Source organism: Schistocerca nitens, chromosome 1 (genome assembly GCF_023898315.1).
Source record: "Schistocerca nitens isolate TAMUIC-IGC-003100 chromosome 1, iqSchNite1.1, whole genome shotgun sequence".
NCBI lineage: Eukaryota > Metazoa > Arthropoda > Insecta > Orthoptera > Acrididae > Schistocerca > Schistocerca nitens.
Window position 1 is genome coordinate 1,042,085,401 of NC_064614.1, and position 15,273 is coordinate 1,042,100,673.

Below are 15,273 nucleotides of genomic sequence, written 5' to 3' on the forward strand. Positions count from 1 at the left end.
ATAGAAACCACTGACAGGAAAATTAAAGAGGTCTTAGGAGAAAAAAGCAGCAGCTGTATGAATATCAAGAGCTCAGATGGAAAACCAGTACTAAGCAAAGAAGGGAAAGCTGCAAGGTAGAAGGAGTATATAGAGGGTGTATACAAGACAGTTGTACTTGAGGGAAATAGTATAGAAAGGACAGAGGACGTAGACAAGGATGAGATTGGAGATATGACTCTGTGAGAAAAATTTGACAGAGCAGTGAAAGACTTATGTTGAAACAACGCCCCAGGGGTAGACAACATTGTCATGACTAACAATAGACTTGGGAGAGCCAGCCATTACAAAACTATTCCATGTGGAGTGCAAGATGTATGAGACAGGCGAAATATCATCAGACTACAAAAAAAATGTAATAATTCCAATTCCAAAGAAAGCAGGTACTGACAGATTGCTACTTCCTATAAAGAAGACACGTCAAGTTGCAGTCGAGATGCTGTCCGGTGGAGTGTGCAGGGACTGGACTGTCAACAGGTACAGCATCAGGAGGTTGTGGGGCAGCAAGGATAATGGAATACATTCGAATTGTGAATTAGATTAGTAAATGAGACACTTAAAGTAGTAGATCAGTTTTGCTACTTGTGCAAAGTCAAGATGATATAAAATGTTGACTAGCAATGGCAAAAAAAGCATTTCTGAAGAAAAGAAATTTGTTAACTCAAATATAGGCCTAATAGTTAGGAAGTCTTTTCTAAAGGTATTTCTCTGGAGTTTGTCATGCATGGAAGTGAAGCATGGATGATAAACAGATCAGACAAGAAGAGAGTAGAGGCTTTTGAAATGTGGTGCTACACAAGAAAGTAGGTTAGATCGATAGATTATATGGAGGGAAGTTGGGGGAGAGGGGGGAGGTGAAAATCACACAGGGAGACCAATAGATGAATACGGTAAGCAGATTCAGATGGATGTAGGTTGCAATAGCTGTACACAGATGAAGATAGTTGCACAGGATTGTGTAGAATGAAAAGCTGCATCAAACCAGTCTTCAGACTGAAGACCACAACAATAACATAATAAATTCAGACCAAATGAGAAGTACACATCACAGTAAATGGTGCCCAAACAGTTGAATAAATTTGCAGTTTACCCATCTCTGGTGGCAATATAGGTGTGTATACTCACATGCTAAGATTGCAAACAATCGTAAAGGTGCCAAATGGTATCCTGTGATAGATTGTCCCAAGCATCTTGGGCCTTTTGTTGCAGTGTGTTAAACTGGTGAGGCATATAGTGATCTTACTGGCAAGGGCAGTTGTTGTTCATCATGAAGAGCATGTTGCATCGCAGCAGCTGTATGTGGATGTGCATTATACTGCTGAAAAACCACATCACCTTCCTAATGAAGAAATTGCCTTCAGCATGTGGTCACTGTCTGTGTAATGTAGCAGGCACTGGTTACTTTACCTCTTTCACAACACCAGAGTAGCCATGTTTAGCTGTGCTGTGGTTTCAGTGGTAGTCTGTGGTCTTATTGTGGCTGCAAGCAGATGGTTTCCAGTGGCTCTGATGACACAGTGGATGCAATAAGTGCTCAGATTTTATCCCTGATTGAAGTTTGGCCTTCCATCATTGCCTGCACAATGCATCTATCTTGATGTTTATACTATGTAGAAGTCCAGAATCTGATCTGCAGGTGTGGGAATATTCCGTAGACCACAGCTGAAAGTTGTGACAACCATGAATATGTTGTGCCCAACATATCCATTGATATGCCCATCCAACTACTTGTAGACTCACAATGTGATAACACTCAAATGATTGATGCTGTTGAACAGGAGTATGTACTCATCAGTGGGGCATTGTAATATCCACCTCTAAACTCAGCAGAGTTAATGATGTATTGTGGCTGTAGTGAAATGAGCAAGGGAATCAAACATATGACCAAATCATGTAGTTTTATAATTATTTATTTATTAATGTTATGACACACTGGTCCACACTAGGTTGAGAAACATCACTGCCAATTGCTGCAATCCCAAAAAGTCTCACCAGTGCTTCTCTGTCATATTCTTTTAACCAAATCTCTCTCTTTGTCTGACTGCCCAAGATTTCCCTTGACCAGATCCTGTCCTCACTTTTTGTTCAAATTCAACATACCAAGATTTGTGTCCTCTCTTTACATGTTGTTTCAGATCATTATGGCTTGAAGTGTGAGCCCTTAATTGTTGACCTTTTAGGCAAGCACAGTTTACAGTCGACAAGTGTTTGCTCTCCCAATTTGGATACAAAATTAATGTAACCACTTTAATGCAACCATAGATATTCATCAGTTGTAGAGCTAGAATCTGATTCCATCATGTAGTTTAAAGTCAATCCACTAAACAAAAGTAGTGTGTAACCTGATCTCAGTTAACATACAATCATAAACAGCCAACACCTAATTATCCTCACTCATGCTTGACTGTTTGCATTGATCACGTGCAATCGATTTTAGCCACACACCTACTTGCCCCGAACTTGCCACAACATGATTTCTGAAGATGTTAATTGATGATTAATGGTCATGTGCCCAACTATGCTGAAAAGACATAGTTTCTGTATGATTGAAGTGATCCATGTAACTTTGATGGGGTTCCTGAACAGTCTTACAGTTGCACATACATCTGCAATAAATTTCGTTTTGGGATGTCAGTTTTGATACCTATTGAAGAAACCCCATACTTCTGTTCAAGTGTGACTTGAAGAATTTCAGGTTGACTTTGATCACTTTTGCATTCATAATCACCTGTAATATTACAGATAATTTGCAATTTTGTAATGGATTGTGATTCAGTGCAAAGTGTAGCATCTGGTGAAAATTTTTCACAGCATGACGAAATTACAAAATTCCTGTGAACACAATTCAGGACTTACATTAATCCATTTACAGGTGAATCACAGGGGTAGGGTGGCATAGACATGGCCTTACACCATCTGCAACTACATCTACATCTATATTCTGCAAACCACTGTCCCATTGTACCAGTTATTAGGGGTTCTTCCTGTTCCATTCATGTATGGAGTGCAGGAAGAATGATTGTGTGAATGCCTCTGGGCATGTAGTTATTATCCTAATCCTATTCTCATGATCTGTATGTGAAGAATATACAGGGGATTGTAGTATTATTCCTAGAGTCACCATTTAAAGTTGGTTCTTGAAACTTTGTTAGTAGACTTTTTTTGGGTACTTTACACCTGTCTTCAACAGTGTTCAGTTCCTTCAGTATCTCTGTGACACTCTTCCATGGATTAAACAAACTTGTGACTGTTTGTGCTGCCCTTCTCTGCAACCTTCTCTGCAACCCAAACTGGGACAAAAACTTGATAGTGACACTCCCCCTCCCCCTTGAGCATTTCAGATAGGACATCAAGAATTAAAATAAAAAAATTGATGTTTCAAAATTATGTTCATTTTGTACTGCACATCTTTTTGGTGAGTTTGATATATGAAACATATGTGTTTGATGATATGTAAGACATGTTATTTGGTCTTAAGTGTGCCAAAATGCAGTGGCATGCCCCTTCACACAGCATTCTTCTGTTGCATGCACTGTATTTTGCTCTGTGGAATCCAAACGTGTATGTTTTGTAATGGAAGCCATAAAAACAGTGGAAATGAAAATAGTCATTTTTATGTATGTCATTTATATAAATAACACTACAGAATATGAATATAATAGAGGGAAACATTCCACGTGGGAAAAATATATCTAAAAACAAAGATGATGGGACTTACCAAACAAAAGCGCTGGCAGGTCGATAGGCACACAAACAAACACAAACATACACACAAAATTCAAGCTTTTGCAACAAACGGTTGCTTCATCAGGAAAGAGGGAAGGCGAGGGAAAGACGAAAGGATGTGGGTTTTAAGGGAGAGGGTAAGGAGTCATTCCAATCCCGGGAGCAGAAAGACTTACCTTAGGGGGAAAAAAGGACAGGTATACACTCGCTCGCTCGCGCCCCCCCCCCCCCCCCCCCCACACACACACACACCTGTCCTTTTTCCCCCCTAAGGTAAGTCTTTCCGCTCCCGGGATTGGAATGACTCCTTACCCTCTCCCTTAAAACCCACATCCTTTCGTCTTTCCCTCTCCTTCCCTCTTTCCTGATGAAGCAACCGTTTGTTGCGAAAGCTTGAATTTTGTGTGTATGTTTGTGTTTGTTTGTGTGTCTATCGACCTGCCAGCGCTTTTGTTTGGTATGGCTCATCATCTTTGTTTTTAGATACACTACAGAATATAATTCATAAAGTACCAATATCAAATGCCTATTATGTCTACTACAAGCAAAAAGTTTTATGTTAGGAAATAGTTTCACATTTAATTCATACACTCCAATTCCTCAAGCATGAGATTGGAAAGTAGTGTTAGTTCAAAATTTTTATATAAATTTGGGATTGTCATATTCTTCAGTATAATCTGTGTGATGTCCATGTTTCTTCTCCTTTCTCTTTCTAACAAATGATCTTTTCATTACTAATTCCATAATCAAGTAAGTTGCGAAAACTTATTCTCTGGTTAACTTCACTAACCAGTTCAGTTATCCCATGTTTATTCTCCAGTTAGGCATTATTACATGCCTGTACAAAGCATTTTCTGTGCTATGCTTAAAACAGAGTTTAAGGAGCTGCAGACTAGGGATCACCTTTAGTAGTGTGACAAAAATTTTGTGTCATAATTTCATTTTCTCAGATATACCAACAAGATAATATGTAATCTTTCTTACCTGTTAATCCTGTTAGTTGTTTATTCACATTCTGATAGTCTGAATCTATATATTTCACTAATGATTAAAATAATGTTTATCATTTGCATACCCATTCAAGCACATAAACAAACAGTGATTGGCATTCACCTGTTTGAGTTTATTCAGCTCAGCTTGTGTGCCCTGTCACCTTTAGTCTGCATGAAAGATTTTTATTTCTAGATGTGATGGGGATTCCCCTGGCAGACACATCACATAACTGTGTATACATTCAAAAATCAACTTAAGATTCATTCAGAAATCAATTTAAAATGTGTTAAAAAATGTTCAAAAACCAACATGAATAATTGCTAGACCAACATGTGCTAGATGCTAGGTGCTTTTAGTATGTCGTGAGAAAAGTGGGTTTCACATGATCATTGTTTTTTCCAGAATTCATGCTGGTTGGCACTGAGGAGGCCATTCTGTTCAAGATACCTCATTCTACAACAAATCAATGTCAAGGATATTGAATGGTAGTTTTGCGGACCCCTTCTACAACCCTTCTTGTAGACAGGTGTGACCTGAGCTTTTTTCCAAAAACTGGACACAGTTTTTTATTCAAGGGATGTGTGATAGATGATAGTTGGAAGAGGGCAACTTGGACACAAATTCAGTATAGAATCTGACAGGGATTCCATCAGGTCCTGGAGCTTTGTTCAGTTTCAACAATTTCAGTTGTTTCTCAACATCACTGACACTAATACTGATTTTATTCATCTTTTCAGTGGTGCGAGGATTAAATTGAGGCACTTCTCCTGGGTTTTCCTTTGTAAAAGTATATTTGAAAATGGAATTAAGCGTTTCAGCTTTTGCTTTACTGCCCTCAGTTTCAGCTCCTGTCTCATTTGCTAGGGACTGGACACTTCACTTTGGTGCCACTAACAGCCTTTACATATGACCAGAATTTCTTTGGGTTCTGTGAAATATCATTTGACAATATTCTGATACAGTAGTTCTGTCTCTTGACAGCCAAATGCTTGTCATTCAGCATCTCCATATCTAAAGCCCTACGCTTTGTTTTACGCCTATTATGCAGCAGTCTTTGTTCCTTTAGAAGTTTCTTTACAGAGACTGTGTACCATGGAGGTTTCCTCTCACTATGGACTGTTCCACTGAGTACATATCTATTCAATGCATGGTCAGCTATTCTTTTAAACTTGAGCCATAGTTCCTGTACATGTTCTTGCCCTGTGCTGAAATTTTCAAGTTTCTCATTGAGATATGACACTTATGCTGTTCATTTATATCTTTCTGCTTGGTTTAGTTGTCCTTTGTACTTTGGTAATCATTTTCGCCACAAATGCAACACAGTTATTGATACTAGTTTCCATCTGGACATCATCAAAGATCTGTTTGTTGCAATTACTCATAGATACAATATGTTCCTATCATGAGTGGGGTTCCTAACCATCTGTTTTAGGTAGTTTTCAGCCCACCACTAACAAAACTGTAATTTTCCCAATTAATTGTTGGATATTCAAGTCTCCAAATGCACTGGGGCTTTCTCTAAAGTTTTCTATTATGCCGGGAGATGAGTCTGGTGGGTGAGAGATGGATCAATTATCATTTTATGCCTGATACTGAGTATTGCCTAGACAATCCCACATGCAGCTTCAATTTGATGATATGAGTTTCTTGTCTACTGCAACAAATACATAACTTCTGTTTTTCATTTACCTGTACTTTTCAGATACACTTAAATTGTCCTCAAAAATCTCACTGCTATCAATTTCAGGTTTCCATCAGCTGTCTGTATTATGTGAGCTTCACTGCTTTTCATGAATACTACAAACTCTAGTACTTTGTCACAAATGCTTCAGCAGTTTACCATTACGGTTTTAACACTCTGACCTGTGGGAGGCATTTCTTTCAATATTACACTTATCTACAGCTATCATTATCTGGATTGGGTGGAAAGTTGCCTAATCTAAAAAAAAAAAAAAAAAAAAAAAAAAAAAAAAAAAAAAAAAAAACATATGTGCACCCTGCACACAATCAGCTACCTGAATAGTAGAGTAGCCTCTGATGTGTAGTGTACACCTGAACCATTTAGGGGGCACTACAGTTCTCAACCTTATGATGCAAGTCCAGGAAATCACAGCCTGGCTTGTCACAAAACTTTCAAAGTCTCTGATTCAGTCCTTCCACACAACTCAGAACCAAAGGCCACAATCAGTTCTGGGGACAGTGCTGCAAATTGTGAGCTTCATTGAAACTCCATGCACAAGGCTGTCTTCTCAACCATCTCTGCCAGTTGCTGGAGTGACCCAAGTATGACCTTGGAGCCAAGATGACAGGCACTATTTGCCCCCAATGTGTGCCACAATCTGCAGTTGATTGCATCTTTTTTCTCAGTACCTGCTGGAGCAGCCTCTTTAGTGTGTTGAATGAGGCTCTCAGACATACACACTGATTGCACCTAGCATCCTTCCCTGTCACTTGCTGCCATTTCTATAAGGGTACCATCATTTGCCATATGTTTGAACTGCTGTTGATAATGGACCCCTATCCTTTTGTGTTTGCCTCCTCTTGACACCGAACATAATAGGTTTTCCCAAAATAGATGTAGTAACTCCCAGTGATTCAGTTTCAATGAGACAGAGTACCTCAAAATTGTTGGTTAATGTGTTAATTATAATTATCATGTAATAACAGATCACATTGCTTATTATGAGAGAATGTTTACATTGCCTCATAAAAGTTTGTAGTAGAGTCATTGTCACTAGAATTATTTGTAGTTTATTTGAAATCCACAAAAATGAATTAAAATATATTTTTGTCTTATTGTGACAGGAAAATTTAACACTTCATAGTTTTTTTCTTCTCATTTAGGTCACTTTTCACAAATGATATGGAGGAGCAGCAAGGAACTTGGTATGGGGATAGCACGCTCCAAAAATGGAAGAGCTATAATTGTAGCAAATTACAATCCACGTGGAAATTACATTGGTCAGTTTGTGAGCAATGTACCCAAACCTCTTTGAACAGTCCATTGTAATGAGAATATAATTTATAAGCAGTTTTGTAAGACAACTGCAAGAATTTTCCTCTTTGTTCCAAATGTGCAGTACAATTATACATCATTCCTCATAGCTAATTCAGCTAAGATTTTTGTAAACAAAAACTTATTTTGTGGACTGTATGTGCATACTGCAAGCTGTTTAGAAATAGTACTCACAGAGCTTGCCCATGCACTTTGCAATTAGAAATATATATTTTTTATCTTTCTGTTTTTAGCCAAACAGACCAACATCAAAGTTGTCGTTTTGTGATATTCATCAGTCTAAAACATGCTTAGTTCAGCATTTAAGCACTAGATTAGTGTATGATTTTGTTAATTTAATGATTATTCTATATAGTTAACATGGATAAAATCAAATCATCTCCACAGAGGATAAGTTGTTTATCAACACTGTGGCCATGTATGCTTTAGGAAGTTATTGCTCTTTTTTTCATGTACATTAAAGAGCCAACTAGCAGCACTTCTAGCTTTAATTGGAACAGAATGCTTCCAAAACTCTTGTAACTATCTCAGTTAACCAAAGAATATATGTATTTGAAAATAGTACACAGTTTTCTCAAACATACTAAATATTTGCATTTGTTAATTTTTTTGTGGTGGCAAAAGAAGTAATGTTCTCTTGAGTACTGTCATTTGTAAGTGTGAAGAGTAAGGACTTCTGGAAAAGTCGAACACTATAAGAGACTGTGGATACTATTTCTCTGTTGTAAGATGATGGTGGGGATGAATTAATTATTAAAAGACTGAAGATTATTTGTGTTTTGGCAAACCAAAGAACATTATTGAAGGATTTTGTTATGGTTAATGTCAGTAATACTTTTGCAGTAGATAATTATAAAAGAAGTTATATATGTTGTCTTGCCAGATAACACATTAAAATGCTGTCATACATTTGTATAATTACTATGTGTGAGTCTTTGCCACATGTGTAATAATGCAGTCTGTGCTTGGAACTTTATTTCAGTCTTTTTTCTTTATAAATGATTTTATTAGGATATTTTATAGAGCACCATACATGTTGCTTGTTGAGCTTCTAATTTAAGTTTTTTCTCATTTTTTAAAAAGTTTTAGAGCAGTATGCCAAATTTAGGTGTTTACACAACCTATAACTCACTTCATGGATATTGACAAGGTGAACTGCATTTTGATTTAGTTACACTTAAAGAACCACACCCGTACTCCAGATACCAACTTCAGAACCTAGGCAGTTCCTGACCAGAAACAATTATAGTTTTAAATACAGTGGAAATCAAGAAGAATGTTAAAAAGTGTGACTCTAGGTCCAAATTCAGTCAGTTTCGAGTTTTGACTCTTGTTAAACAATATATTTTACAGTTTCAAATCTCTATGTGTTTACACTGGACTCGCATTCGGGAGGACGACGGTTCAATCCCGCGTCCGGCCATCCTGATTTAGGTTTTCCGTGATTTCCCTAAATCACTCCAGGCAAATGCCGGGATGGTTCCTCTGAAAGGGCACGGCCGACTTCCTTCCCCATCCTTCCCTAATCCGATGAGACCGATGACCACGCTGTCTGGTCTGCTTCCCCAAAACCACCCACCACCCCCTCTCTATGTGTTTACCCCTGCTTGTGGTGGTATGCAACAGCCAAAATTGTCAGGAGAATGAGCAATTCTCTGCTTCAGACAGCTTATTGATTTTACAGTGTGAACAAACAGTTCACCACTAGTACAGTACTTTATTGCCAAGACTATGTCAATATGTGTTTCAGTTGCTTGCTACATACTTCACTTGTATACAGAGTGATGTGAAAACCTCTTCAACATTTGCAGTTCTTGATGTACACTAGATCCCTTAATCTATAATTTTTCACTGTTTTGATTGTTCATTTCTCAGGGAGAAAATATTGTGTGTGGTGTGTATGTGTGTTTATGTTTTTTAAGTGATTTCCTTTCAACACGTATTTGGTATTTTTCATCCTGGAGGTAGGTACTGGTCAGCCATAATGTCTCCTTGTAATTCTACAGTTTTCTCTTTTAAAGTTTTCGTTTTTATAAAGTTATTATTTTTTTCTGCCACTTCATCTCTGGCCAGCAAGCAAGTTTTGACATTTAACCTTTGCAAATCTCAGCAACCATATGTCTTTTCCATTTCATACTGATGTTTGAGACTGTTGTACCTGACACTATTTGATATGCTTCCAAAAGCAATAAAATTCAACAAAAAATTAGCAACACAAGTACATTAAGTGAAGAACAGTTTACAGTAACATAAAAAAATCATAAATTTTACGCACATTCAATTGAAGAGAAATAATAAAGATGATTTTGTACTATTGACTCTCAAAACTTTTGCTGTTCAGTCCTATGTGTCACCTATATTGTTGTTTTATGAAATGTATAAAACATATTAGGTACATAAATTTTTCTTCTTTTATAAATTTTGTCTTAGTAGGCACTGAAAATGAAGCAGTTGTGGGGATGTAGTTTTAAAAGAGAAAGTAAAGAACTCTAACAGTTATTTTTGTGTGACATAGTTTGATCTGTGATTGTCAAAAACACATTCCATGAAACATTCTCATAACAGTTTCTGTATTCCATTATTTTATTTTTCAGAAATCAGACATGTATGGTCTTAGGTAATTTGTATTAGATTCAGTAAATTTGCTGGGATACTAAGCTCACTCTGTAAATATTGTTTTATCTATTACTTGCAATTTTGTTTATAAACTGCTGATTGGAAATACAGTAAACAATTTAGAAGTTAATGAATAAAATATATTCCACTTCAAAACAAAAGTTTCAATTTCTTGTTGAGGATTTGGAAGACTGACTGACTGGCCAATTTCTCATGCACATTCTGCTGAACTATCAGTAATGTAAGTTTATGGAAAAGATGTAAATACTTATATTATGTGTATACAAAATTTCTTAACTTTGTTGTCTGTTATACTGCTGTTAAATGATATTTTGTATTTTAAGAGCCTGTACAATAATTTTCTCATGTAAATTATTAAAGTATTACAGAAACAATCTTTGGCAGTTTGAGTTACAATACTCTGATCTTTCTTTTAACTGGTAATCATGAAGTTTAAAGTGGAAGAAGTCAGTACATCTCCGAACAGTGACACTTTTTATAAATTCTATTTTTATACATCCAATAAACAAATGTGGAGGACTGTACATGTAACCATGTGACACAAATACATGTGAAACAGATCTAAATATAAATTTTTATTTGCCATTTGGGATCACAGGAACTCAGACAAATTGTTAGAGAGAGAGAGAGAGAGAGAGAGAGAGAGAGAGAGAGAGAGAGATAGATAAATATCTATGTAGAAAATACAGCTACAGGCTTTGCTCATGGGTACTGATAATAATTACAGATTTTACTGTTGAGGAAAAGTCACCAACTTTACCTAGTATTTTAAGCACAGGAAAGCATATCTGCAAGATATCATGCAAAAAATTCAGGCCCTTATTCTCATGGTACACGGTTATGACCTTCTGAAAGTACAGCTTTTAAACAGACACATGCATCTCTTGTTTTTCATTTGCCCTGATCCACTTGTCTGCTTAATGTCCAAGCGCAAAGTACTGTACAGCAAAGTGAGTAAGAGGTTTGTATTGATAACGACCACAAAACATCAAAGGTTGTTGCTGGAAGACTGTGATTAACAAGTCACCAACCAAGCATTATCTAAGGCACGTTTGACTCCCAATGTGCACAGAGGCAAGGGAGGAATAATATTTTACTCGCATATCATAAAATAAAACCTATAAAGACTGAAGTAATACACAGGAAATAGTCTCCCAATCTTGTTGGTACATGGCATGTAGAGTTTCTGAAAATAACTTGGACCCCAAACCTCTCTGCCATAATAGTTGCTATTCAGATTTCCCTTGTTATACATCAAAATATTCAACATATTCAAAAATACACGTCGTCTCAAATGGTGACCAAACTATAACTCTTTGCACACATCTGCAATGCAACTGAACAATGTACACTGTCAAATTGCAGGCATTGCGGTAGCTTATAACACATATGTGGCCATTACTCACTATGTGGTGGGAGAGGAATAATTCAGAAACTGATTGCAGTCAGGCATTTGGGTTTCTTGGACAATGGACATTCTGGGAAATAGATACCAACATAATAACAAATATGCCACCACTCCACAACAGACAATGTCATGCTGTCAATACAAACACATCCACAACTAAACTACTGCAGTTCTCTTGTGGATGAAGCTGCACTGTTTCTTGTAGGCACGTGAGCAATTTAACAGTCAACTCACGCAGTGGTTACATTATGTGATTTAGTACATGCTGACAATCTCTTAGTCACAAGTTCCACATGTGCATCAGTGTCAGAGTAATATAGCCGGTACAAATTGTAATGCTACAGTGTGGCAAACCCATTTTCTGTAGCGTCATTGATCTGCTCTGTTCAAACTCGGAGATGTGCAGATTTCGTACCTTGTATTCGTTCAGTGATAGCCTGGCATGACATTAACATTTCTGGCCACACAAGAAGTGTACTTCTTCAGTCTGGCATTAATTTAGGCCACTGGTTCAGATTTACGTAATTTTCACAAGTATGGAGAAAAATAGACAGAAATATGAGGAAGGAAGCAAATAGTAGATAGGCACGTAAACAAGACTTTCAGATGACTCCCCATTTCAGAGCTAGTTGAACACACACACACACACACACACACACACACACACACACACACACACACACACACCACCACCACCATAGATACATCATCTTCACTAACTACATTGTGCAGCACAATTCCCAGCCTGACCAAACTGCAATGGCAATGCAATGCAGTGCAGTGCAGCTGGCTGGGGCGGTGTATTTGTACAGGTGCATGTGTATTCTGTTAGTTCTGAGGAATGATTTATCCAGAAACTTAGCCAAGTTCTCTGTCTTGTTTATGTGCCAATAAGTCACTAAATGCCTAAACCACATGGCGATTTGTTACCTTTACTCCTTCCATTATTGAAATACTGAAGTATAAAAGAGAGGTAGAAATAAAAAAAACAAAGTAAATACATATGAACAAATATAAAAATGATGGAAGTAGTGAAGGCATGGTTGAGTGTCAGACAAGTGACAAGGGCTTTTGGCATACTCTTAATCTAAGTAATTTGCAGGCACTGAGCATAAACTTAGAGCACATTCATGACTACAAAATTCTGGAACTATAGAGATGGCTAAGATGGCATCAGAGATCTGCTTTTGAGCCATACTAGTGAGAAATGAAGCTAGTTTCATAAAAGCTCAGTAGTTACAGTGCAGAGGGTTGGAACGTAAATAGCAGCAACTATTTATTCACAACCGATACAAAAGAGTTAAATGTTTGCACCTATTACTGTACTTCAAAGTAGTCACCAGCATTGTGTAGAAATCATTGCCAGTAATGTGGAAGGTGTAGTATACTGTTAGCAGAGCCTGTTCTGTTGATGGTGCGAATGGAGCAGTTTACTCCCTGCCGAATCTCTGGAACAGTTCTGAAGTGAATGCCATGAAGTGGTTCCTTCATCTTTGGAATCAAATCAAAGTCACAAGGACTTAAGTCCGGGGAGTATGGTGGTTGGTACAGTACTTCCCAGTCGCATTGACCGAACAGAGCAGCCACAGCTTGCACTGTATGTGCCCGCCCATTGTCGTGCAAAATGATGGGTGGGTTGTGTAGAAAGTGTCACCCCTTCTTTTGCAAAGCTGGTCGCGTATGATGCTCCAAAAACGAACGGTAATACTGTGCATTGATGGTCTCCATGGTTCCTGTTTCAAAAACATAGTGACACAGTTACGTTAGACTGCTCGCTCACAAGTGACTATGTTTCCCTTGATTGTGCGCACGCTGGTGATGTGGGATGGGCGAGTCCATTTGCTCAGAGGTAAGGTAGGTATGTCAACAACGTGTGCTATCAGTGACAATAGTAGATTCCATTCATAGTCTCTTCACAGCAGTGTTGCCACTATTTAAGTTCCAACGTATGCAATGAATGCCTGATAAGCTGAGGAGGGATTGTTTTACTTGGAAAAGTCAGCAACATTGTCAAAGTGTGGGTGTTAAGATTCACAGTAATCTTGGTGGTTACTAAAGTATACAGTGTGAGCCTGAACTCTAGTGATAAAATGTACGATGTTATCCAGTGACATTTTTCAAAAATTTTGATAATCAAAGTCACAAGGACTAATAACATAATTATAATATAATAACGTAATTATAATTTATTCATACTCATACTAGCACTTAGGAAACCAGATATGGTAATGAGAATATATATGAATCAGAGGGCTACAGGATCTATAAAGCAAAACTGGCTATGAAGAATAAGCAGAAAGTCACTATGCTTGGAACAGCTTTTCATGGTCAAACTGAATGTAACACAATCCTAACAAATATTGCATCCCCATAGGAGCAGTAAACAAGGGCTATACCATCATAAATGCACCTACTAACAATAACAGAAAAAAATCCAGAAAAAGTTGAACAATTTTGGGAGACATCAGAAATACCAAAGCACCACATAACACTACATCTACGAGTCTTCAGTGCACAGATCAGCAGAGAAGAGAAAGACAAGGTGATAGTAAGAAATTTTCCTGCACACAAACAAAGCAATAAGAATGGGGAAAGACTCCTCAATTTCTGTAGGCAATTACCAAGAAGAAAGAAGAACTAGTCTTTTCTTACCACACATTGGGGCGCATATCATGTGGATCATGTGGCAATAACCATAGAAAACCATAGAGAAATCATGAGCATATGGGTTAGAAGAAGACTAGGCATAGTTTCAGACAACTTTTTAATGGAAATCAAATCAAAGCAAAGAAAAAATTTCAACCTTGAGAGCCAAACACCAAAATATAAAAAAGTTCATTTCTGTCAGACAAGAGGAATGAATATGTTAAAAATCTTCACACATAGAAGATGAGAAATTAGAATGAAGTCAGAGAAGCAATGATAGAAACGGAGAAAAAACTAGAACAACTATGAAGAAGGAAACATAGGTCATGGAATGGAATAAGATATGTAATAAAGTGATAGAGCATAGATTAACTGCTTGGAAAAAATGGAACTTCTGTAAAAAGAAAAGACACTGGAACACACACTGAGATCAGAAAATAGACATCAAAAATTATTTGAACAGAGAAATGGAAACATGACAAGAAACAAGTAGAGGAAATAGAGATAAATTTCAGACAGAACAACACTAGAGACTTCAACAAAATTTCCAAAGAACAAATAACAGGTTATAAGCTGATGAGCCTACACTTCAAAGATTCAACAGCCAAACTGATTACCAATGACAAAGACAACTGTGAGTTACTAGCAAAGTACTTCAAAAATCTTCTAAACTGTGAGGAACCAACATAATGAATAATTTTCAGACAGCCTCAAAAGGAAAACCCACATTCATAACCAGCATCACTGCATCAAATTGAACAGTACATTGGCCAGCTGAAAAACAACAGAGCACCAGGGGAAGCCGAGA

General features: G+C 37.3%; 1 protein-coding gene across 4 annotated transcripts in view; it reads left to right on the forward strand.

The window, feature by feature from the left end:
• LOC126197083 (uncharacterized) overlaps positions 1-10,752 on the forward strand; it is a 576,613-nt gene extending 565,861 nt beyond the window's left edge. For all 4 annotated transcript variants that reach the window (XM_049934616.1, XM_049934613.1, XM_049934615.1 and 1 more), the window contains exon 10: positions 7,603-10,752. In XM_049934616.1, the coding sequence (XP_049790573.1) occupies positions 7,603-7,754 (152 nt within the window). In that variant the 3' untranslated portion in view covers positions 7,755-10,752. The remainder of the gene's footprint in view (positions 1-7,602) is intronic.
• Positions 10,753-15,273: the final 4,521 nt, after the last annotated feature.